The following is a 25758-nucleotide window of genomic DNA, read 5'->3' as shown; positions in this document are numbered from 1 at the left end:
ATCCACGTGAGCTTCATTGTCTCTAGTTTTGGTTGAATGTGCGCACAATCTTTTGTTGGTTAATATAATATAATATAATATAATATAATATAATATAATATAATATAATATAATATAATATAATATAATGTGGTGGGCTGTCGCCCAGCCCAGGGTTTGATTCCTACAAAAAAGCACAATTTTAGAGAGCACAGGTATATACAGCATCTCCTTCTCAATTAACATGGATAACAGTTTCATTTTCTCACTGAATTACAGCATTTTGTTTAAGAGTAAGTAATTGTATCTCACTGTAATTTGTGTTTAGCCGTGTTGAATTTCTAACACCTGGTACTTATATATAATATAATATAATATAATATAATATAATATAATATAATATAATATAATATAATATAATATAATATAATATAATATACTTTGTATATAACTGACTAAGTCACCTGACCATGGGATACGCACGACAGAGCCACGCCCGCCAACTCACAGAGCCCTGCCTACCAACTATAAGACCATGGGATACGCATGACAGAGCCCCGAACGCCAACTCTAACCCTCCTCACGCGTCATGGGATATGCACGACAGAGCCCTGCCCGCCAACTCTAGCTCTCCTTCCGCGTCCACCCTCGCTCTCAAGGCATGCGCACTGCCTGCTCATGTGCCCGCACGCAACACCTCACCATACACAGCCTCAGTCGCTTTTGTCTCTGCTACAATCCGTATGCACCTCTGAGCCACATTGACTTTTCATTGTTCTTTTCGGTTCCGGCTGCTTTTCTATATATATAATCGACCAAGTCGCCTGACCATGGGGTACGAACGACAGAGTCCCGCCCACCAACTCTAACCCTCCTCCCACGTCCACTCTCGCTCTCGAGGCATGTGCACTGCCTGCTCATGTGCCTGCCCCCAACACCTCACCAAACACATGTTTACATGCTGCATACAGCAATTCCCATCCGCAACAAACATGCTTCTTCTTAGATGGTCCTGCAGGAACAGGGAAAACTTTTGTCTTCAAAACCCTGATTCATACCATCAGAGCTAGGAAACTAGGACCATCGTCCTGCTTCCGCCTCAAAATCGTCCCACCCACACGCAGCTGACACGGCATTTAAGTATGTCAGTATGCTTACAAAATAAAACAAACTCTACATGCAGCGAAAATTTACTTCTCCAGCTAGATTCCATGCTCAGAACCATCAAACCCTTTGCTAAATCATGCAAACACATGCATGAAATCGCTCAGTCCAATCCAAAAGCATCTGTATGAATGCTTTTCGAGGAAAACCCTAGGCAGGATTTACGGCGATACAATGCCCCGACATGTCACACCAAAGATGCAGCAATTTTCGTCGGAGAAGATGGCGAACCGCCTGCCGGAAGGGACATTTGCATCTGTCCCATATGCAACTTCTGTAAACAGATTTTGACGCTCAATATGCATTGCGATCCTATGGTTTACCCACTTTTATTCCCTTACGGAGACATTGGCTGGCACAAAGATTTACAACATGTTCCCGGTAAAAGAACCGCCAAGCGAAGAAGGCTTACTCAATGCCAATTTTACACGTACAGATTAGCAATGAGGAATATATTTAGTATTTTGCCCTCCAGCGGCGTACGTCGTAGATGCGTATGTTAAAACAGAGGGCGCACGTCTCAACTATCTCAGATTAGATCAACAAGATTTGCGCGTGGAACTGTCAAAGGACTGTCAGACGCACTGCAAGCAAACACTGAAAATAACAACGTACGTTTAGGCAAAATGATCATATTACCGTCCACATTTCCAAACAATACCTTTTTCAGGTTGTTATTGATTATATTTATGTAGTCGAATTTCAGAAGCGTTCCTCATACCCACATGCTGTTTATTCTTCACAATAATTCTAACAACCAGTCTTCAGCCACAGTCAGTTGTATGTGGCTTTTTCTAGGGTTAGATCTTTCGACTTATTATCTGTCGTCACCACCTGAACACCTATTCACACCTGTGTTTTTTAAGAAGTATTTATTTCTTCTTGATTTCTGAATTCCTTTCTCACTGTTTTCCGTTCCTATTCTTACACCGCCGTATGCCACGGTGGGCTTTGCCTAGTAAAATATAATATGATATAATATATAACTAGCCATGCTACCTGTCAAAGACAGATAAAAGAGAAATTTAAAAATATTTCCCTACATGCACTTTCAGCTACTTTCTTTGATATCTGTGCATATGTAAATGTCTCTTAACTGATGCTCCTACTCTCAAGCGCGTTCCTGTAAAGCCTGCTTTTCAGACTCATTATTTTCAGTCGACTTTCTCTCATTCTGTCTTATTTACACTTGCCATGATTAAAGGTGACTCTTTGCATGCCGTGCATGCCAGTTCTCCTCCTCCTGTTTCTCACACATGCACTTGCTCTTTTGTTGCATCACCAAAGCCAAACTGGCCAATCAAACCAAAGCCAAAGTGACCAATGAGATTGCTCAGAGGGACTGAACATATAGACTTTAGTGTTTTATTATGTAATGGATGTATTCATGGATTTGCCGTCCTAGGTTTACATCCTGCACGTAGTTGTTGTCTTTGAGGGGTATGTTCTCCCTCTATCTTTCAAGTTTATATTCCCCAAAAATATGTTGATTAGCACATGCGAGTAAGAATTTCACTGTACTTTGTCCATATGACATTAATATCCCTGTAACCCCTGTAGACATGTGAGAGTGTATGGATTTGTGTATATGGGCCCAAAAATATCTTTACAATGATAAGCTCTAGCACCCTGAATTGGACTGAGTTGATTTGAGAATGTTATGTTATACCATAATATAATCTAAAACAACCAAAGTGTCAGGATTGTACACTGATTAGCGCTACTGCTTTACAGATCCATTGTCATAGGTTCTGCTCCTGTGAGTTGTTAGTGACATGGTTGTTGTCCATGTGGAGTTTGCATGTTGTCCCTGTGTCTGTGTGGGTTTCCTTCAGGTCCTCTAAATCCCCATCCAGAATCCCCAAAGATGTCTGTATTAAGTTACTTAGTGACTCTGAATGTGTTTGCAAGTGTGACTATGAGTGGGCCCTGTAATGGCTCTGCCCATGCTGGGTCCTGACTTGCTCACAGTGCTGCTGGGATAGGCTCTGGCCTGGCATGACCATAAATTCCATTAGGTGGGTTTAAGAATGCTGGGTTATAATATCATTCACCCCCTCAACAAATTACAGTAACTAATCACACATTGTTATATAGCATACTTCACAGTCAACAAATAAAATGATATGAAAATTATAAGAAAAAGTAATACAATTTTTAAAAATTATTTGTCAGATGAAAAATGAACTTACATATATATATATATGAACTCTTGGAAAAATTGTTTATTGGCCATAGAGTTGCATTGATGCCATTGGCAGATGGCCATAATACATGAGAGAAAGTAAAGACCTCAGGGTGTGAAATATAAGTGGAGGTTGGGCAGACAGCCCATGTGAGACTTTTCATGCCTCATCAGAGTGAATGGCTATCTGCATTGTTTCGTCTTGGCAGGCATTGTGGTCATGGTGAGGGGTCTAGACTTATAACTAAGGCTGTGACTTTAAATCTCACCCCAGACTCGCTGTTTAAACTGACTGTGTCCCCATACCTTCAATTAGTTGAGGCAGGTGTAAGAAGATTGTGTCACATTATGTTCATGAGAAGCATTTTGGTCTGCTGTTAGGTGCACCCCTGCGTCCTGCCCAGGAACTGGAACAAAATGGCACCAGACCGACTTATTCCAAACACTGAATATATTTTATTTTAGAGATATAGAAGGAGTAGAAAGGTATATAATGAAGGCCTAGCTGACTCATTATCCGGACCAGGGACACCAGTTTACTTTTCCTAGTGAGTTATCCCTGTCACTCCCCTTCCATCAGTGAGGTGTCATCATCTACACTCACTTCCCAGCTAACTGGAATTTTTTTTAGCTTTCCACATGTACTGATGTCTGGGGCCACATGCACCTGGCAGTTAAACTCATGTAAGGGTCAAGGTGCCATGCACATCTTTACACAGGAGTGTCCTTCTGATGATACCTCTGACTTAATAAATAAATCATCCAAGCAAACATAGCCATCCATGTAATAAAATCGCTTTTGTCATTAGAGAGTCATTTATGGTGGCTCTTCACAAATATTAGCTTGTGGCAGAAACCAACCCTGAGTGGTATGGCAGCCCAATACTAGGCATACTTACTAATAATTTGAACAATTTAGCAATATCAGTTACCCTAATGTGCGTGTTTGTGGGATGAAACTGGAATACCCAAAGATTTACCTTAAGCCTATGTCACATTAGGTGATTTTTCAGTAATTTTCAGTCATTTACATTATCTTAGTGAGTCAGAGGTAGTCGGCAGCATACTCCCATAAAGCCTGTCACGGAATGTGACAAAGGCAGCAACTGCGACCTGCTAGTCTGTGATTTTCCAAGATAATATATATATATATGACATCTAATTCTATTCTTATGGATTTCAAGTTACATTGGCAATAATATTAATAATAATAATAATCATCATCATCATCATCATTATTATTATTGTCAAACAGCACATCTAAATTGGCTAGATGTATGGGTGTGAATGTAAAATGACTAATGGTGTCCAGTCCAGGTCTGGATCCTCCCTTGACTCCCTTGATCCTGCACAATCAAGATTTATTTTGTTCTATTTAATTCTGAGATGGTGTTTGTGCTGAGGGGCACAGTAGCACAGAAACTTGTCAAATTTAACCACTCTGGTTTTGGTGTAAATCTCTGCTGCTCATTTAAAAAAATCATCCCAAGTCCCTTTACAAAACCCCAGAAAAAAACTGACACGCTTGTGACTTTTGACCTTTGCTTCAGCGACTGAGAGGAGTAACAAAGCTGCTTTCATAAACTTGCAGTTTCAAAAGTCACTCAGAACTCTCAGGAACAGCAATTCCAGAGCCATGCTGCGCTGTTGGGTGTGTACGTGCATGTGTGTGTGCGTGTGTGTGTGCGTGTGTGTGTGTGTGTGTGTGTGTGTGTGTGTGTGTGTGTGTGTGTGTGTGTGTGTGTGTGTGTGCCAAGAACGAAACAAATGAAGAGATGTGCTGACATTCAGCTCTTGGCTGGCTAGTCCTCTGTATATGCTGCGTGGATGTGAAGCACCATAGGGTGTAGAGGAGAGGCTGTGCAATCTGAGCGCGGGAGACCTGGGAAATGGTGATTGTGACAGATGGAAGATTGATTAGCAGTACAGAGAAACTGAGGCATATAAATACGGATGGACTAGCTGGTAAGCGTTAAACAAATGGCAGTTTTTAGCACAGCCATATCTAAATAAATATTTGTGCTGCCATCTCGAAGATATAACATCTTGGGATTAAATGCTGCACCAGGTTCTTTTCTGTGCAAAGTTTGCAGGTCTCTTTGTGTCTTCATGGATTTTTTTCTTGGTATGTCTATTTTTCTCCTATCTTCCCACGTTAGTTTAATTGAATATTCTAAAGTGGTTCAGGAGTGGACCCTGTGATGGACTGGTGCTATGTCCAAAGCTGATTTCTGCTTTGCATCTGATGCTTTCAGGGTCAGGGTTGGGATTAGGCAAGTTTGAGGACATTATGTTACAAATTAACCATTCATCCATTTTATTAGCTGCTTAATGTCATTTATGGGAAGCCAAGGTCCATGAATTCCTAACTGGGTGTGGGGCAGTAACCAACTCAAAATTTGGTTCTAGTCTTGAACAGTGTCCATGTGGAAGTTTAAAACAAGTCTATAAATAATCAGAATAAAATGAGGTTAAAAACAAAGGCAGGAAATTGTCCTTTATGATTCTGAGCCCTGGTGCCTTCCTTTGTAAAATTGACATCTCTCCATCTTACCGTGATTGGGCATCACAGCATGGAGAGACTTCGATCAACACATGCAGACAACCTTTTGTTCCAGCCCATGTCCCCACCACCAATTCTACGGCGTTCCACGGGGAGCCACTGAGCCCTGCTCTGCTCGCAGTACTACTGATACCTGGGTCCTCCCAGAGAGAGCAAGCTGTACTCCCACCATTACTAACTGTTGGCTCCCCCCAGCGAGAGCACACCCTGAGCACAATGGTTGTTCCTGCTACATGGTTGCTCAACAGTAGCGATCCCACAGCCTCCTCCTAAGTGCCAGTCACATGCTCCTTCCTGGGGCTCATCTTCCCATCTGCCTGCTTCCTACCGTCTTGCACCACAGAAAGCCGATGAAATAATTGAGACAGACCTCTCCATCACATGCAGGAGTGTCTTGCCCCAAAAACGGGCTCCTGATTGTTAAGCCGTGGACCTTCCATTCCACACAGATATGGGAAGGAAGCCCACACACACAAGAAAAACCTGAAACTAAGCAGCAGTAGTGACTAGTCCAGATTTAGCAACATCGTGCTGTCCAAGTTATATAATCTACACAATAAAGGTGGGGTGGAGTTGTTGTAGAATTCCAATTTAGACACCCATCATATAAAAAGACTTGCTTCCAGGATAATTGGAGACTTCAACATGATTGAGTGTGGCTGTTTCTGAAAAGCATCCAATCCAGGGATGGACCTTGCCTTTGGCTTCCAAAATGAGGACGATAAAGGAATAATAAACTAATGGATGATTAAAGACAACATGTTCACTTTGTTCCTGCTTTACTTTTGGTATCTGACTGATCTAGAGCACTGATTCTGTGATTCAGTTCTTGAAACCGTTTGTTGCTGCGGGATTTCATTATGAGCAACTTCTTCTTTTAACTGAACTACTGTGTTAACAAGGCAAGCTGTTATTTGCTGGCTTTTATGTTTTGATATCAATTAAGAAATTTCAAAACAGGTTTTGCTAATTTATTATTGAAATGCAGAAAACATTAATGCGTGTTACATGGGGATAAGGTAGTGCTTTGTTAGTTTTTAAGATTTTCATCGTCATCATCAGAACAGTTTTGACAAAAACAGACCATTCAGTGCACCGATGCGATCCCCCTGATTTCTCTAAAACAACATTGTGTTGAGTTTTTAAAGTCCCCAAAGTGCTACTGTCTCCCACTCAACATGGTAACTTACTCCAATTATCCATGGTTCTTTGTGAGAAGAAAAACTTTACTAATGTTTGTGCATAGTTTAACCTTAACAAATTTCCAATGTGTCCCCATTGCTATGATGACACCTGTTATAATTTTTTTTAATCTCCTGCCGAAGATAAAATTCATTTTGATTTATTTTTAGAACTTCTCAGATACAGTGAATTCAATAATGCAACTTATTTTGCTGTTGGCGGCTTATTTGAAAAATGAATGTGTAATTACTTAATGCCATTTTCACTGCCACTTTGGGGAGTGTTGCTTGGTCATTGCCGAGACAATCTTTCCCATGATGCACAGAGACTACGTAACAAGTTGTGACTGTATAAAGATCTCTATTTGAATCCCCAGCTCATGTCAGATTAATTTAATTAGTGATTCTGCGATTTTTATTTTTTTCTGGCTCCTGGCACTAGGAACTATCTACAATGGATCCTTGGATTGCAAGTAACTTGGTCTGCGAGTGTTTTGCAAGACGAGCTAAAATTTTAATAAATTTTGATTTGATAAAGGAGCAAGGTCTTGCAATACGAATAGTACGTATACGCTTTGTCTGCGGAGCGTCACGTAATCACAACTGACCTGATGGTTCTTCTCTCTCTCTCTCTCACTGCGGGATTGTGGGTAATTGTCTCTCATTCTTGGGCTCAGTCACCGTGCCTCACTCATATAGTCAACATCCGTACAAGCGTATACTGTTTACTATAGCATTGTGACCAAGTGTGTGTGTTGTAACGTGTGAGTCCCTGTCTTGCACCCCAAAACACAAAGCTGAGTCTCAGTACTTTAGCAACACCAGCTTTATTCAGCTTGACACAGGAACAGCACGGTTATTTATTGTAGCGGGATCTACCACTCTCCTATACACAGACACAGCAGTCAGGCAGGGTCGGGGCCAGGTTAGTGGCAAAGTAATACTATGCCCTGCATTTATAATTTTCCTTGTATCACCCATCAACGGTAGGCGCTTATGGCATGTCTGCAATCTTTTTTTTGGATTCGCTTTTGCGAACAGCTACAGCACTGGGAGCCTGCGGTTGCTCAAGTACGCTCTTCCATGTGTTGTCCCATTGGGTGGAATCCCAAAAGAGTTTAGAAACTCACTCAGACCAGCCATGATTCTTTTCAAAGGTAAAGTGCAGGTTAATTTGTTGTATGTATTTTTACTTTATATTTTGTATTAATCATTTTTATATGAATAGTTTTGGGTTGTGGAACGAATCATCTGAGTTTCCATTATTTCTTATGGGAAAATTCGCTTTGATATACGAGTGCTTTGGATTACAAGCACGTTTCCGGAGCGAATTATGCTCGCAATCCAAGGTTCCACTGTACATACTTTTGACTTTGATTGTTGATTAGTGATTTGGCTTTGCAGACTTTCCTTCTGACTTCCGATGTTGATCTTTGCCTGTTATTGACCACGTCCTTTTCTCCTGGTCATCACTTTTTACTTACTACCTTTTCAATCAGTACACCCGTGTTCTTGTTGAAGAGCTTATTTTAAAGTAAGATCACTGTGATTTTCATTCCATTTTCCATGTGTTTTATACTGTTATTAAGCTCGCTAGCTGGTCTGAGGCTGAAGTTGCTGCAGACTTTTCAGCATTCAGTGTTATTTGCCTGGGTGTTTACTCTGCTCATTGTTAATTGTCATTATTAATGTGCAAACGCCACAGAAAAATGACAAAAGAGAGATAAGTTTTTAAAGCTGTAGCAAAAATACAAATATTTCTAAATTTATCTACTGTGCCTTTTAACTTTTAGCATAAGAATATTAAACAAAATAGGTCAACTGATCAATCAATGACATCAGTTGGAGGTAAATTGATCCATTGATTGTGAAACTAGTTGGAGTAAAGGCCAGCAGCCACAGAGGTCTCCAAAGCTGAACTTGAGAAGCTTTGATATAAAGAGTCCAAAGCTTGACTAGAAGTGATTAATGGTTAGCTACACTTTTATTTGTTCTTTAATTATGATGTAGAGAGGAAAGTTTTAGGACTTTCCCTTTGCTGGATCTGTCTTACTGCTGCCCAGTGCTGTTAATCCACACATTAAGACATTTAGAGATGTGCATAGCGAACTTTACAGTGTGGCAGAAAGTTAGACCATTGGTGTCAAACTGTGTAACCCTAATGTATTCTTTCTAACAGTGTGGTCTGACAATGAGCCAACGCTCTCACAGCTTCTTTCCATTCTTCAGAGTCAAGCTAAATGTATTCAATTCTTTCTCCCTTTCTTAGCTCCCTGTTGTCAAGGAAACAAGAAGTTGATTGACAGGAAGAGGGAGAGGGGTGATGTGCAGCTTACCAAATAAAAAATAGTAGAAACAGCTGGAGCATCATTCTCATTGGTTAGTCAACCTTAACCCATAATCCCCTGGTGGATTAAAGCCAGAGAAAAGGGAAGGGGGAGGGACTTGCAGGCTGAAAGCCGACAGCAGCTGGTGAAGTCTCTGTAGGCCTGGCCAGCACCTCCTGCTGCTGCAAAGCATAGATTATACGAGATGGAAGATGACCCTTTCCTCACCCTCTGTCCACTCTCCATAAAGCCAATAACAGTGTGCAGCACCTCCAGCTGACGACATAAGGCACGCAGCTTGAATCTGACACATTTTTTTTCTAAAGTTCCAGCATTTGCATATCAGTGATGAAAGAAAATCATATGTTATTGTAAACGTAAGTGAAATGTTAATGCCAAAAAGTTCATTCACATTCAGTTAATTAATTCTGTTTGCTTTACTGGGTATTTTGAAAATGCAAATTTAAGGGTTTTGTTTTTACCCTTTAGCCTTGGGAGAAAATGAAATGCCCTTGAGGGAACTGAGAGGGAGGGTCTACCAGTGTATTCAGCAGATGAGACAAGCCAATGAGAGGCCAACATTTGTCAAGAAGGCAGGTGTGGAGAAGCACAGCAGCAAGCTCAATCCTCCTGGGTGGCAGTTCTCAGGGAGAATGGAGGATGAGACTAATTGAAGGTCTGGGAGGTAACCTCCTGTAGGCCTGCAAGTGCTGGCCCTCATTTTAGCTCTGTTCAGCTTGTTATTATATAGCCTACTTGATAACATTTCTGATGCTTTGATGAAGGCTACTTTCAATCTTACTAACACAAAGCAGCAGTAAAGTTGTTATTTATCTCAGTGCAATGTGGCCTACAAAAATAACTTCACTTTGGAATGGTATAAAGTGGCTTAAGTGGGACATAATAAGTAATAATAATAAGAAGAAGTTATAAGTAATAAGGCTTGTGAATCCATAAATAATGCTGAATAAGACCAAATGTAACTTTACCAGTAAATTATAAGCTCTTAATATACCATACTGCACAGAGACAAATAACCAGTTTGTAAGTGTGATTAATACCAAAAGAAGTCTTTGTAATAGTACGTGACTAATAGATGCATTACAGGAAAGCCAACCAGATTCTCCCTGAAAGAATACGGGATGTTCTGTCTGGGTAAATGGGGGGCTGAGCTTAGACAGGGGGCTATCATGGTTGTACAATGTTGTATACAAACACATTACTGGTCATACACACAAAAAAAACCTGAAGAATAAAGAAGAACAAATACAGCCTGCAAATCACTCCTATAATAAGGTACTTTATTACTTGTGCACTTCATACAAAAACCTTATATCATTACTGGTAGGGATTTGCTATGTAACAATGCTTTTGTGCAACCACTTGTCACTGCTCAGACATAAATCATTTCTAATTCCTACATTTCTAATTCACATACAAACTCTTGTGAAATAGAAAGCCCTAAACAGCAACTCAAATTGTATTTTATTTATGTTGATAAATAATATGCAGACAGCTCTATGGTGGATAAATTGTGAGTACTTCAAGTCTTGGCGTACCTGGCATGCTTACTCTTTTTGGCATCTTGAAGTTTTTTGGTATTGATATGCTGTGTAACATCTCTGTGTCCTTCATGAAAAATAGAACCTCTATCTTCACATGTTAGGTATATCAGTTTGTTGTTATCGGAAACAAATACATCTTTATTCAAGTTTTTCCTCCATGCCCCATTCCTTCCATTATAAAGCTCATGGGCGCCGGCAGGGGGGTGCAAGTAGGTGCACGTGCACCCCCCTAGCTTTTGAAAAAAAAGGAAATGGAGAAAAAAAATAAATCTTTCAATAATAAGGAAAACGCTAAAAATAGTTTTTATTTTAAATTTTTAAATTACAATTAGACGTTTACATTTTACAACTATACATAAACAATCATTCACTTTGTTTCTAAAAGAGCATCTCAAGCCTTCTTTTTTGTTGTCCAAACTTGTCTACAACTTTGTCGATAAATTTTGGACAATTATTTATTCTTTTTTTGTGTACACTAAGCATACATAATCCACTTAATCTATCGTCACTCATTGTAGATCGGTTCCAAGTTTTGACGCGCCGTAATGTGCTAAAAGATCTTTCAATACTGCAGGTTGTTGCAGGAAGTGTCATGCCATTGAGATCTTTTTACGCCGGTGTATAGTTCGATTTATGGGAGAACAGTGCGCTTTAGAGAAAATATTTATCATAAAAGTTGTAGAACTTATCAATGTCTACAATTTTTATTTGAAATATTTTCTCTAAAGTGTACTGTTCTCCCAGAAATCGGAACTATTAACCGGCGTAAAAAGAGGTCTAGCTGTATGTAAGTGCTTATAAAATTACATTAAAAACTTAAGGAAAAAAGCACTACCTATGCCACTGAATACATCGATAACATTTTTAACTATATTCCAGTGATCATATGATAACAAAAAAAAGTCGATGATTTTTTGTCAGAAAATTAAAAATTAGGTCATGCCTTAAGTGGTTAATCTATCTATGCAAAAACTGACTGCTCTGTACTGTTCAGAGATAGCGACTGTATTGGCAGGGATTTAATGGGCACATAAATATACAAAAAATTTTTGTTTGGGGAGCGTAGAAAGAAAAAATCTCTTTATGCACCCCCCTGAATTAAATCCTGGCGGCGGTAATGATAAAGCTCCAGAATTTATAAAAAGTTCTGAATTTTAGAACACCATTTCGGGTGTCAAATGTGTATATACTATGTTTGTGAAGAAATAATTTCGACTTGAAAAATACCAAACCTATCTTTTAAGCATCTGGCTAAATTAAGCCATCTCATAACTAAGCGTTGTGATATCAAACTAGCAAAATTTCTTAATTTCTAAGCTTCACTTCGTAAATGTAAATATCTGATTAGTCTTAAATTGCTGGGCAAGAAAAATGTAAATTCCCTAGAAAACACAGGGCATCTGGTAACCCTAATTATACGTATAAAAGGCAAAGCCCTCACTCACTCACTCACACACTCATCACTTATTCTCCAACTTCCCGTGTAGGTGGAAGGCTGAAATTTGGCAGGCTCATTCCTTACAGCTTACTGTACTTACAAAAGTTAGGCAGGTTTCATTTCGAAATTCTACACGTAACGGTCATAACGGTCGACAACGTCCGCCATGTTGAACTTTCTTATTTATGGCCCCATCTTCACAAAATTTGGTAGACGGCTTCCCTACGCTAACCAAAACCGATGTACGTACTTATTTCGGTGGTATGCCACTGTCAGCCGCCATATTGAACTTTCCAACGTCACTAATTCTCCAACTTCCCGTGTAGGTAGAAGGCTGAAATTTGGTACTTATTTCGGTGGTATGATGCCACTGTCAGCCGCCATATTGAACTTTTCAACGGTCTTTGTTACTTATGGGCCCATCTTCAAGAAATTTGGTACGCGGGATCCCAACGCTAACTGAATCCTACTTACGATACATATATACGTCCATAGCCTGCAGCTCGGGCACTGTGTGAGGTGGCGTTGGGTCCCCCATCCCAACGCCTCCTACGTTGTTGGCTGCCTGCCTATATAAGGCCGTCCGTCGCTCCAGTCTCTACATTCCCTTCCTTGCTACGCCACGGGATTCACATCTTCCTGCTGATACCTACATCCTTTTTATTTAATCCACGGCTTCTCCGCTGTTTTATTGTTCATTTATTATGATTATAGTTATTGTGTAGGTATTTTAGACTTACTTTACATTGTTCAGGTACCCATTTCCTTTATCATTCCAACCGTACCCGCATTAACATGTCTACCGAGGTGATCACCATCGATCAAAGAACTGTCACTTACCGAGTGGTTTCCATGCCCGGAGATGCCGCCTGCCTTTTCCATTCTCTTTGTTACATATTGCACGGCCATATCAGGCTCACTCTTGATATCCGGAGGAACATTGTGTCTTATGTATTGAATGACTGGGACAGGTTCAAGGTGTGGACTGATGACGGTACAGGAGATAATTATACTACACAGGAGCACTAGAAGAGTGAAATGCTTAAGCCCTTCACCTATGCATCTGCATGTGAGTTGATGGCTGCCGGTGAATTGTTCGGTTGTCGCTTTCAAGTGTACCGAAATGGCCAAATATTTTACACCTTTTGACAACCGCCAATGCCTCTTAAACATCTTAGATTGACAGGTGACAATTTCAGTAGTGGACACTTTGATGTTTATGAATGTTTAAACTCTCAGAAGCTGGATGTAAAGTTATCGATGAAACCAGTTGTATACTTACAACGCTTGACAGATGCCGAATGTCTCTTCAACACAAGTCCTACAAATACTGTCGTAATTGAAACAAACCATGAAACTCAAATCGATTATGACAGCAGCAATCCAAGCTGTGAGATTTGAAACAAGATTACTGATCACATGGCCAACTGTACGTTGCATGCTCAAGAGTAAGCTCAGCGCACAGCTTGGTCATGTTACAACCGGAGGGCCGAACTGACAACATGGTATACAAAGAGATCCTTAACAAATAATTACTGGTATATTTTCCCTCAGATTAAAAAGGTTTAATTTTCTTCTTGATAAAAATTTTAAGGCAGTACTTCGCCGCTGCGAAGTGCGGGTATTTTGCTAGGATATATATATATTGTGGAAGACTGCCGGCTTCCGAGGCCGGTCCGCACCCCCAGGCCGACAGGAGGAGCTCTCCAGACAGCGGGATCGTGCTCCGAGGTCCAGCAGGGCCTTATGGACTCTGTGGTGTTTATACACAGCCCTGCTGGATACCTTGGGCGCCACCAGGAGTCGCTGTGGGGGGACTTATGGGCTCTGTTGTGCCTTATGACCCGGGAGTACGTCACGGTCACGTGACAGGAAGGTATGGCGTGCTCCCGGTTGAACTAATGGACTGATTGCCCTGACCCGGAAGGAATAAGGAACTGTGGACTGCTGGGACAGGAACACCTCCGGGTCAGGGGCTATAAAAGGACGCTGCCTCAGTCCAGACACTGAGCTGTGCTGGGTGGGAGAGGAGCAAAGTGTCTGGGCGAGGAGGAGAGGTTATTGTGTTTATTGGAGTGTGTTTATTTGTGAAGAGTGTGGAAGGTGCTTGGTGCACTGTGGAAAGAAAATAAAAGAGTCTTGGACTGTTACCTGGTCTCGGGAGTCGTACCTGAGGGTTCGAGGGTGCACTACTGCCCCCTATTGCCACAATATATATATATATATATATATAAATAGGAAACAAAGACTAGAAATCTATAAACATAAGTAAGAATGGATTCCAAGTCTGTCAGAGGCAGAGGTGTCCAGTGCCTCACTCTTCATCTATTCTCCCTGTAATACTAGCTCAAGAGTCTAACTACAGTGTTTTATCCCAAGTAAGTTGTGCTCCAATTGTAAAAAAAAGAAATACATGTAATCATTTGTTATGTATATCTATAATAATGAAGCACCTTCTTGTAGTTTCTCACTAAAGAAAAACAATATATCACATAAAGTTTGTTTGTTTCTTTCGTTTTTTGACAGGTGGATGCAGTCAAGAAGGTCCTGGAGGAGTTGAAATTGAGAATAGTGGAGGTGACGGACCAAGAAGCTACTCTGGATGGAAGTGATGTGTTGTTCACAGGTAGATTTAATTACAATGTGGTGATTTAGCAACTCGATGTATGAAGTCCTTCTTGTCAGTAAATTGCATTCTTTGCAAAATTTGCTTCTTTTACTTTAGCATTTAAAGCTGAGGTGCCAAACTCAGATCCTGGAGGGTTGCAGTGGCTATAGGTTTTAATTTCAGCCACTGTGTTAGCTACTAGCCAATTACTATGCATAATCAAAAACACTTCTTACCTTAATTTTAATTGACTTGTTTTTTAAGACCCAGTACCCTTAATTATTTTTTCCTTAATAAATAGTCAAATAATAATGATATGCAAATTGAGCCAACACACCAAACTAACCTGATCTGATTTGAACCTGCTTTACAATCAGGTGAATGTCTGAGAAATTTTTATCTGTTTTGGTCCACAAAACATTTTGATTGTGTCCTCAGGAAAAAGAAAATCAACAGTTTTGAAAAATGTCTAGTATGGCAAAATGTGAGCACCAACAAGACATGGAATTAAAATAACTTGTTTCAGTTACAAAAAGAATTAGTTTCTATTTAAGAAATTGGTTGTATTTTGATTTTCTCATCTTAGGTGGACATATGTTCGCTGGCATAGTATCTCATTTTTGCATAGCTTTCAATTAATAAAAAAAAAAGAAACAATATAGAGGTGTGGACAATTGGAAGGACGCTCATCACATCTAGAAAGTATTGGGGTGCCAGCCTGGTCACCCCTTTTAATCTAAATGTAAGTAAAGACAAACAAAAAGAATGCTTGATGGCCTATATAACAGCAAGAAAACAATATACACTAAAAGAGGTCTGTAATAAGAAGTAAAAGTTTAATATGTCACTTTGCTCAGTGCAAATATATTTTAGAAATCTGCCTTTTCCTACTTACATGCCCAGTTGACACAGATCCAGATTTAGCACAGGGGCTCATCATATAGAACTGCAAGACAAGCATCATAAGACAAGACAGATGGAGACAACTGGGAAACGGGCAATCAGATTGAGGACTGTTGTATACTGTTATTTGTCTGTCAAAGTCAGCATAAAACTGTATCCTCTTTTGCCTTGTTTGGAATTGCATGTTTCACCTAAGTGGGGGTCTGCAAATGAAGAAAGAGTATAAAGCCTTGGAACATTGCCAGGCATTTTTTTGAAGCTGACGGGTGGATGGCAGATAACGTCGTCCGATCCTGAAAATCCTTCCATTGCAACGGTGAAAGTGGCAGACTCTATATATCGGGCCCCCACTCCCAAACGGGGTTTTTCCATTAGCATCCTTCATCTGTTATGCAGTGTAAGCCGACAATAAACAAAGCTAAGTTATTTCTCTTACATGATTTCTTACTGCCGTATCACTGAGGTGGGGTATCGCCTTTTATCTTACATCTATATACATTCAGATTATAATCACGAAAGAATTCATTCCCAGGGAGCTAGCGCTCTCTGCTGGATTCAAGGTCTTCTTCTTCTATTATCAGTCTTCCAAATTTCCTAAAAAATGTGGTCCAGTTTTTGGGAGAGATGTGACTTCAGCTTCTATCTGGTGACTCTTTGTGATTCTGGAGGTCAGACATATTTCCACTTTAGTTTAATCGTTCTTGTCATACTGTTAGTCCATTAACCAATCAATCAAATAATATTCTTAAAATGTAATTCTGGGTCTTCAAATGCAAGCATTGCACGTTTGTGTTCATTTTGTTGACATTATATTATTGTAAACTTTTATTGAGGGACATGCAAATGAAAGTTATTTTTACATGCTATGTATGCATGACAACAAATTAGAATGTGAACTTGAACGCAAGACAGGGTACCAGTTCAGAATCCTGGGTCCAAAATCTATCATAGAGCCACTGGAGCACAATCACAGGAAATCTAGAGAAACCCCCCATAAAGATGTTTAGACTACACACAGGTTTAATTAAACTCAGAAAAGCAGATCTGTGACATTGCATCCTAACTACTTCCGCATCAATCCATTAATCGCTCAATCACTCAATCAATCTAAACATTGTATAGCACCTTTTATCATGATCAATGTATTTTAGCAACTTACTGAGTTCTAGTGCACTTTTCCATTAATACTGCCTCAAAATTCTCTGCCACCCCAAAGTCCTGCAGTGTAGCAGTCTTTTATGTAAAAAAAACTGATGCGCTTAGATTGGTAGATACAATGAAAAATTATAAAGACAGATATAGGTCAGAATAATGCAAAAGTGGAAAATGTAAAACAGCCCATTGTCTTAAATTCCACAAAGAGTTTTCCCAGAGAGTAATAAAGTAAAGCTTTGGATCAGCAAGAAGGCTGGCTTCAGAGAGTCTCAGCTTTCAGGCAGACTGATGTGATGGGCTTTTCCAGGGGCTTTAGTTTCAGAGGCCTGTATTTCATTCTTGAAGATGATGTTGACATGACGTTAGTGTATTCTTGTTGGCAGGGAAGATATTAAGTAATGGCATTTTATACTTTCTGGACATTAGCAGCAGCTCGCCATGCCAGTCATAATCTGTTAATACGTCTTACTTTGAGTGAGATTTGCAGTAATCCATCTTGGATGCAATGAAGGCATGACAGTCAACACTGAAGCCTGGAATGAAGAGATAACGCTAATCTCTGAAAATGTTAAGTGGGTGATATAAAAAAGTATTAAGAGCACATGATGTTTAGATCACAAAGGTGGCTGCACAACTGATTTATAGAAGGGGATGAAAATAGCCGTCATGTTTCAAGATCAAAGCTGGATTTTCTTAAGTTATACTTTCATCTGCTCTTCATTAAGAAGTGTGACAATTTCCCATTTTATGGCCTATAGTAAATATTATAGGTCTGGTGAAATCAGGACTGCTCAGGATAGCCATACTTACAGTAACATGACATTTCATGTCAAGATTAACACCCGATAAGGCAAATGATAGCCCAGTGTTGAACCAAGGAAGTAGGCTACATGGCAACATAAAGACCAGTTAGGTCTTAATGGGGTTACTGTTATCCAGTATAAGTGAACATCCCTGGAGATGTACAGAGCACCCTGGACCTGGTTAGTGATCTGAGAATTAACCTTAAAACAAATTAAAGATGTAATTTTTAAAGGCTGCTGCATCTGTGAGGAGTGTAAAGATGCTGTGGTGGGAGAAAAAGTCCAGGAGTTGAGAGTGTAAGGTGATGAGATGAAGTGAAGTGCTGGGAGTTGGGAAAGTGAGTAGGCAAGGCGAGAATCTGTACAAGACATAGAAAGGAGAAGTGATGGTTAATGTATATGAACTTCCATCCATGATGTAAATAGATGTGGACTTAATAAGTAAAGTGTTTGAAAATAAAGTTTGATACTCAAGCATTGGTTCTCGACAATAGCTGGCTGAGATATGCAATTTTTAAAAGACGTTTCCCTAAAACTGATTGAGAAAGAAATGAGTAAATGACTGGTATAACACTGAGTACTGCTGATATCCCTTGTCTAGAGTAGTGAGGAATTATAGCATAGTAAAATGGACACATGTACTCTCTGATTACTGTCAAGATAAAATGAAGTGTCTAGGCCGTGCTCAGTATTTTGACTCCAGCCTTGTTACACAACAATTCATTTTATAGTATTCACTATGTTCAGATTTTTCTTTGATTGCCCACTTTATCCCATTGATGCCCAAAGACTACTGAAGACATTCACTGCAACACTGAGCACAAAACGTAAATGCCACTCCTCCTGCCTTCACCGCTTCCAACAAGAAAATTTAAGTGCAGAAACGTTTTGAACGTCCCTCGTATTTGATTGTGGTGGGGTGAGTCGTAAACTGTTTGAATTGAGACTATTGGTATGTCAGACTACACGACTGCTGGTCATGGCACCATGAGAGTCTCAGATGAAGTCTGTGACTGAAAATTGCTGAAAAAGTCACGTAGTATGACATGGCCTTTAAAGTTGTTGGAAAAAACAATTCCCTAAAATATAAGTTCACGCTGTAGTCTTGTTTGCTTTGTTAACTGCCTTACAGAGATTTTTAATGTGTAAATGACTATATTAAAGAATGATGAAATCACTATGACAGATAATAACGGATGGACTCCCTAGTTATAGATCAACTTAGAGCACTTCCCTCATTTGCCTCTTATAAAATGTCTGCCCTAATATTCTATATCCTTTTTGTTTTTGATAAATAGGAAGGGAGTTCTTTGTGGGACTGTCATCGCGGACCAACCACAAAGGAGCGGAGGCTGTAGCTGATACATTCCGGGTAAGTGAAGTTTAGAGTTTTACTTTCATTTTGGACTTTCAATAATAATAAAATGATTCGTCATTCATGTTTATTTGATACAGCTCCGTACCAGACAAACTAACAGTAATATTCTGTTTTGGTATCTCTAGCTCTTGTGCACTTCTTTTTACTACATAGGCGCTGCATACCCTGACTTACATCATTTTGAGTAAAGAAGGGTGATTTCATGAAGGTGTTTGACATCACATTATTAGAACAAATGCCTCTCTATTCCACCTCTCCATCTCATCCCAATTTTTACATCATAGGGTGTAACAACTGTAGGGAGCATGCCAGCCACCCAACCCGACACAGACACACGCTAGAGGCACACTGATAAAAAACAAAGATTTTTTTTTTATTTTTCTTGACCACATGGGAAGCGCCTTCCCCATTTCCCACAGGCACAACTCAGTCCCACCAACACAAAACCACACAATACAATAAATTCTCTTCTCTTTCTCCTCAACTACTCCTCGGCAAACTTCATCCACCTTCCACCCGACACTGGCTCACCGAGTGCCGTCCACAGGTCCTTATATAAGGAACCCGGAACTGCCCATACTTGCTCAGAACAGCTGCAGCCCCCCTGGCAGCATCCCCAGATCCCAACAGGGCTGTATCGGACTCCATCTCTCACGAAGCTCTGCAGGAGTCTGAGATACGGTTGCCACCCAGGGGGGCTGCCATCTAATGTTTCAGGGGAGGTAGTGTTCTGTCTACACTGGCTCCCCTTGTCCTTCCATAGCAGAGGTGTCCTGGCTGGGTAAGGGCCTTAGCCATCTATGACAAGGGTTAAAGAGAGATTGGTCCTATCCTAGCATCACTGAGCACCAGGCAGGAAGCAACCCTGGATGAATCACTAGTCATCACCAGCCACTGTCTTACACATACTGTATTTACACACTTTCAGTCCCACTCACTCACTTGCTGTTAAGCCCAGCCTGCACATCTGTGGGATTTCAATGAAGACGAGAGTACTTGAGGACATAAAAACAGGTGTAAACTCCATAAAGATAGTGAATGACTTGGGAATCAAACCAGAGGTTTTTTTTTAAATCACCAGAAATTGTACTTAGGACTGAATCCAGGAAGCACATTGGGAATCTGGAACAAACTACTAAGACATGAAGTTGGAGTAGAAACCTTGATATCCTTTAAGAAGATGAGATATTAGGACAGTTTAACTATTAGCTAAGCAATCAATCTTATTGGACTGAATGGTCTCCTGTCGTTTCCAATTTTATTTATGTTCTAATGTTCTAAACCATGATTCTTGAGCTCTGTCCTTGTGATTTTAACATGGCACAGTGAAAAATAATGTTTTCTCCTCCTATTATGTCTGCATTAAAGACACATACTGGTAAGTGGAAACTTTTAATGCAGGCCAGCTTTTCAGCCAATTATTGGGATCAGAACATTTATTCTCGTGTTGCCTTTTTTAGAGTATAAAATGGAGCTGCCTTAACACAGAGGTTTTGATAAGGCTCACAGATGTTGTGCCAAATTAATGGGTAGCTGTCATCTAAGTCAGGGCTAGCTGAACGTTATAAATAGAGCGCTCTCTGCTTATACTGCAGCAAGCAACATTAAATATCGGCTCCACTCAAATTCCTTTTATCTATTGCTAACAAAATTATTCCAATTGTATTCTGCTCATTAAATAATTCTTCCCCTATATAATTTTATAATTATAACTATAATTTATTTTGAAAAAGTTACATTTTAATCATCTGCCTAGTGCTATTGCACACATGCTCATTGCAAACAGAATAATCATAATCTTATGTGATGCAATGTGGGAATACAATTAGAAGTCTTTACAGCTGTACACCCATCTGGACAATTTTATACAAAATATTCCATTACAGATTAACCAGTTTTTCTGGTGAGCAGAATAAATCCCAGCAGTGAGCAAGACAGGACCCACCCAAGGCTTATACACTCCCACCCTAACTCACACTGCTCCAAATTAGAGCCAGCAGTCAACCTAAGATGGTGTGTTGAAACTTGAGGGAATTGGAACTGCCTGAAGAAGGCCAGATGAACACAGAATAACATCCAAAGTTCTCTCACTAGCCAAAAAACTAAATGGGTGTGTAAGTGGAAGTCACACAGTGACACTTCACAAACTGAGGCTATTGATAAGTAATGTTTGTAGTAAAGCAGTGTGTTCTTTATCTGTAGGTCTCAATAAAGTGCACTCCATTGAGTCATTGGAAAGACTTGCACAATGTTGATTTATCCATTTGCTAACTTTCACAATGGTCTTTTGTTCACTCTTTGATTATTCATAGCAGGTATAAATATGGTCAGATGGAAAAGCTTAATCATTCAGTTTAATATCATCTATCGACTGATTTTCAGCTTTAAGGTCACAAACTCTATGCCATGGAGTACTGAGTGGAAGGCATGACCTAAAACTGGACCACCAGGCACACTCGCACGTGCAGCCACACTTGTTCATTTGAGGTAAATTCAGAGTAACCATTACCCTAAAACACAGCTTTGAAATGTGAGGAGGTCTGAGCTGTCGGTGTAACACTAAAACAGACACGGGGGAAATATTCAGACACTTCTCTGACCCTCTTAGATTTTAACCCAATCTCCTGGAACTGTGAACCAACCATACGAACCACCGCACAACCATGCCGCCTATAATTTGATATCATGCTAAGAAATGAGAACGATAAACGATTTTTTTAAATTATCCTTTGTGATTCATTCCTTTCTCATTCTTTGAGGACTTTGTATATGGATTATATGGACTTGCCCTTTCCTGTTTGGGAATAATAATAAAAAAAAAGAATATCTGTGGACAAGACAGCTGGCTGTTAAAAACAAACAAAAAAGTCGGCCATGCTTGCACTTTACCTCCCTCGTTTGACAGAATTTGGTATTGTTTTATGAACCAATTCAATTTTAAATTTTCAGACAAGAGATAGATAGATAGATAGATAGATAGATAGATAGATAGATAGATAGATAGATAGATAGATAGATAGATAGATAGATAGATAGATCTTTATTTGTTCCCAGGGGAAACATGGCTTTGGGGGAATATTTTGGACAAAATTAAAAAAATAAATACACAAGTAAATAAATATTGGAAAACTTCTCAATAAATAAATAATAATTTGAATTGTGAGTATAAATAGTTAAATGTGCAACAGAATATATTTTATTATTTTTAGCCACATTTACAGCAGACTACTAATCAAGAATTTGGAATTTCTTGATTTTAAGTAGGTGCTTTGTATTGTAGTGGGCAACATTTTCTTGCACTCATATCTAATGAGCACCATCACAACTTTGAGCATGCACATGATCGACAGGACTCTCAGTGTCAAGCAAAGCACACTATGCCCTCTCTGCAGATTATTTGCCCATAAAAAAATGAGTACTCACTGGAACCTGCCCTCTCATCTTTGATGAGCGAAAGTGACATTTGACTGTGTATTTCATGTTACTTTGGTGTCACTGAAATAAACAAATGAAGAAATAATTAAATAAATGCATAAATAAGCAATACAAAATTACAAAGTATTTATACTCACAGTTCATGTTATTATTTATTTATTATCACATTTCAAAGTACTTTTGTTTATTTGTGTATTTATTTAATTTTGTCCAAAATATTCCTCCATATCAAGGGACCTTACAGGTTCATAATATTAGAAAAATTCAGAACAGGAGGAACATTTTTCTTTATTCAATTGACAACACAACCTATAAGCTCTCCTATTGGTCCATCACACCAGAGACTAACTCTTCTATTTATTGATCTCTTAGGATTTTGCTGTCTCAACTGTATCAGTTCATGGCTCCGCACACCTCAAGAACTTTTGCAGCATGGCAGGCTCGGACACCATTGTTATTGGCAGCAGTGATGGGGCCAAAAAAGCTTTGAAGGTGAGTGTCTGTCTTTCATATGGAAGTTGTTTTGTAGAATCATTCTTAAAACAGAGAGTTGACAAGAATAGCTGAAAGCATCCTGACAGTGAATGCCTTTGATTTGAACAGAAATTGAATTTGAAAGTTAGATTTTTTTCCTAGGCCTGAATAACCAATCCAGTGAAAACTGTAATAGTACTTTTAAATTACTTCATGTGATTGCCCTTCCATATGCGGAAGAAATGGATGTAGCATTAGTCACTGAGCATATGAGAATTAATTTTGTGCACATATACACATAGTGAGATTAATCTGAATCTTGAGCGAGGTTGACTGCATTCTTTTCTTTTGAGAAAATTAGAACAATTTAAATATAAATATGCTCATAAAAGCTAAGATTGTGTTTCTAATGATGTTGTTTGTCTAAACACACCAAATCACAAACAAGCACACATACACACACACACACACACACACGCACACACATATATATATATATAGACAGTCATATGATAAAGTTTGGGAACCCCTCTTAATTCTTTGTATTTTTGTTTATCATTGGCTGAGCTTTCAAAGTAGCAACTTCCTTTTAATATATGACATGCCTTATGGAAACAGTAGTATTTCAGCAGTGACATTAAATTTATTGGATTAACAGAAAATATGCAATATGCATCATAACAAAATTAGACAGGTGCATAAATTTGGGCACCCCAACAGAGATATTACATCAATACTTAGTTGAGCCTCCTTTTGCAAATATAACAGCCTCTAGACGCCTCCTATAGCCTTTGATGAGTGTCTGGATTCTGGATGGAGGTATTTTTGACCATTCTTCCAAACAAAATCTCTCCAGTTCAGTTATATTTGATAGCTGCCGAGCATGGACAGACTGCTTCAAATCATCCCATTGATTTTCGATGATATTCAAGTCAGGGAACTGTGACGGCCATTCCAGAATATTGTACTTCTCCCTCTGCATGATTGCCTTTGTAGATTTCGAACTGTGTTTTGGGTCATTGTCTTGTTGGAATATCCAACCCCTGTGTAACTTCAACTTTGTGACTGATGCTTGAACATTATCCTGAAGAATTTGTTGATACTGGGTTGAATTCATCCGACCCTCGACTTTAACAAGGGCCCAGTCCCTGAACTAGCCACACAGCTCCACAGCATGATGGAACCTCCACCAAATTTGACAGTAGGTAGCAGGTGTTTTTCTTGGAATGCGGTGTTCTTCTTCCGTCATGCAAAGCACTTTTCTTTATGACCAAATAACTAAATATTTGTCTCATCAGTCCAAAGCGCTTTATTCCAAAATGAATCTGGCTTGTCTAAATAAGCTTTTGCATACAACAAGCGACTCTGTTTGTGGTGTGAGTGCAGAAAGGGCTTCTTTCTCATCACCCTGCCATACAGATGTTCTTTGTGCAAATTGCGCTGAATTGTAGAACATTGTACAGATACACCATCTGCAGCAAGATGTTCTTGCAAGTCTTTGGAGGTGATTTGCGGGTTGTCTGTAACCATTCTCACAATCCTGCGCATGTGCCGCTCCTGTATTTTTCTTGGCCTGCCAGACCTGTGTTTAATAGCAACTGTGTCTGTGGCCTTCCATTTCCTGATTACATTCCTTACGGTTGAAATTGACAGTTTAAACCTCTGAGATAGCTTTTTGTAGCCTTCCCCTAAACCATGATACTCAACAATCTTTGTTTTCAGATCTTTTAAGAGTTGCTTTGAGGATCCCATGCTGTCACTCTTCAGAGGAGAGTCAAAGGGAAGCACAACTTGCAATTGACCACCTTAAATACCTTTTCTCATGATTGGACACACCTGTCTATGAAGTTCAAGGCTTAATGAGCTAATCCAACCAATTTGGTGTTGCAAGTAATCAGTACTGAGCAGTTACATGCATTCAAATCAGCAAAATTACAAGGGGACCCAAATTTTGCACAGCCAGTTTTTCACATTTGATTTAATTTCATACAACAAAATACTGCTTCACTAAAAATCTTTGTTCAGAAAACAGTTCAGTTCTCAGATGTTCCTTGGAAATGAAAAACATACCACTGTTATCTTTTTTGTTGAAAGTAGAGTATATTATTATGCAGACTAAGAGGGGTTCCCAAACTTTTTCATATGACTGTATATACTATATATATATATATAACAAATACAAGGTACAATACACAGAAAACATAAATTATCTATAAGTAGATTAACAAGTAAATATTTACTAAGTGCAAAGTGATTGGTATTTAACAAACTTGTAATGTAAATTATAATTTTTACAGTACAGGATGTCAGTCATTGGCACAATATATTGCAAGTGTCGTTATTGTCTGTTAAGATGTGTGTTAGACCAGCTCTGTACCATTTAGCACACAGGGAACAAGACCTGCTAGGCTGATGAGTGACTCATTATGAAGTCTGATGGCTGAAGGTGGAATTGACTTTAAACAGTGCTCCTTGGAGCAGTGCAGATTTCTCAGTCTGTTACTGAAGATACTCCTCTGTTTAGCCAAAATGTCATTGTCCAAGGGAACTAAGCAGCTTCCTGAATGACCTCTGTTGTACTGTACCACTTCCTCCAGTAA

At 39.4% G+C, this 25758-nt stretch overlaps 1 protein-coding gene across 4 annotated transcripts in view; it reads left to right on the top strand.

Moving 5' to 3' along the window:
- The window catches only part of ddah2 (dimethylarginine dimethylaminohydrolase 2), a 66836-nt gene that overhangs the window by 32575 nt on the left and 8503 nt on the right, over window positions 1-25758 (top strand). For all 4 annotated transcript variants that reach the window (XM_039768782.1, XM_039768784.1, XM_039768781.1 and 1 more), the window contains 3 exons: window positions 14929-15028; window positions 19170-19243; window positions 23057-23176. In XM_039768782.1, the coding sequence (XP_039624716.1) occupies window positions 14929-15028; window positions 19170-19243; window positions 23057-23176 (294 nt within the window). The remainder of the gene's footprint in view (window positions 1-14928; window positions 15029-19169; window positions 19244-23056; window positions 23177-25758) is intronic.

Source organism: Polypterus senegalus, chromosome 11 (assembly GCF_016835505.1).
Source record: "Polypterus senegalus isolate Bchr_013 chromosome 11, ASM1683550v1, whole genome shotgun sequence".
Taxonomy (NCBI): Eukaryota; Metazoa; Chordata; class Cladistia; order Polypteriformes; family Polypteridae; genus Polypterus; species Polypterus senegalus.
This window is presented reverse-complemented; position numbering and strand designations above follow the sequence as displayed.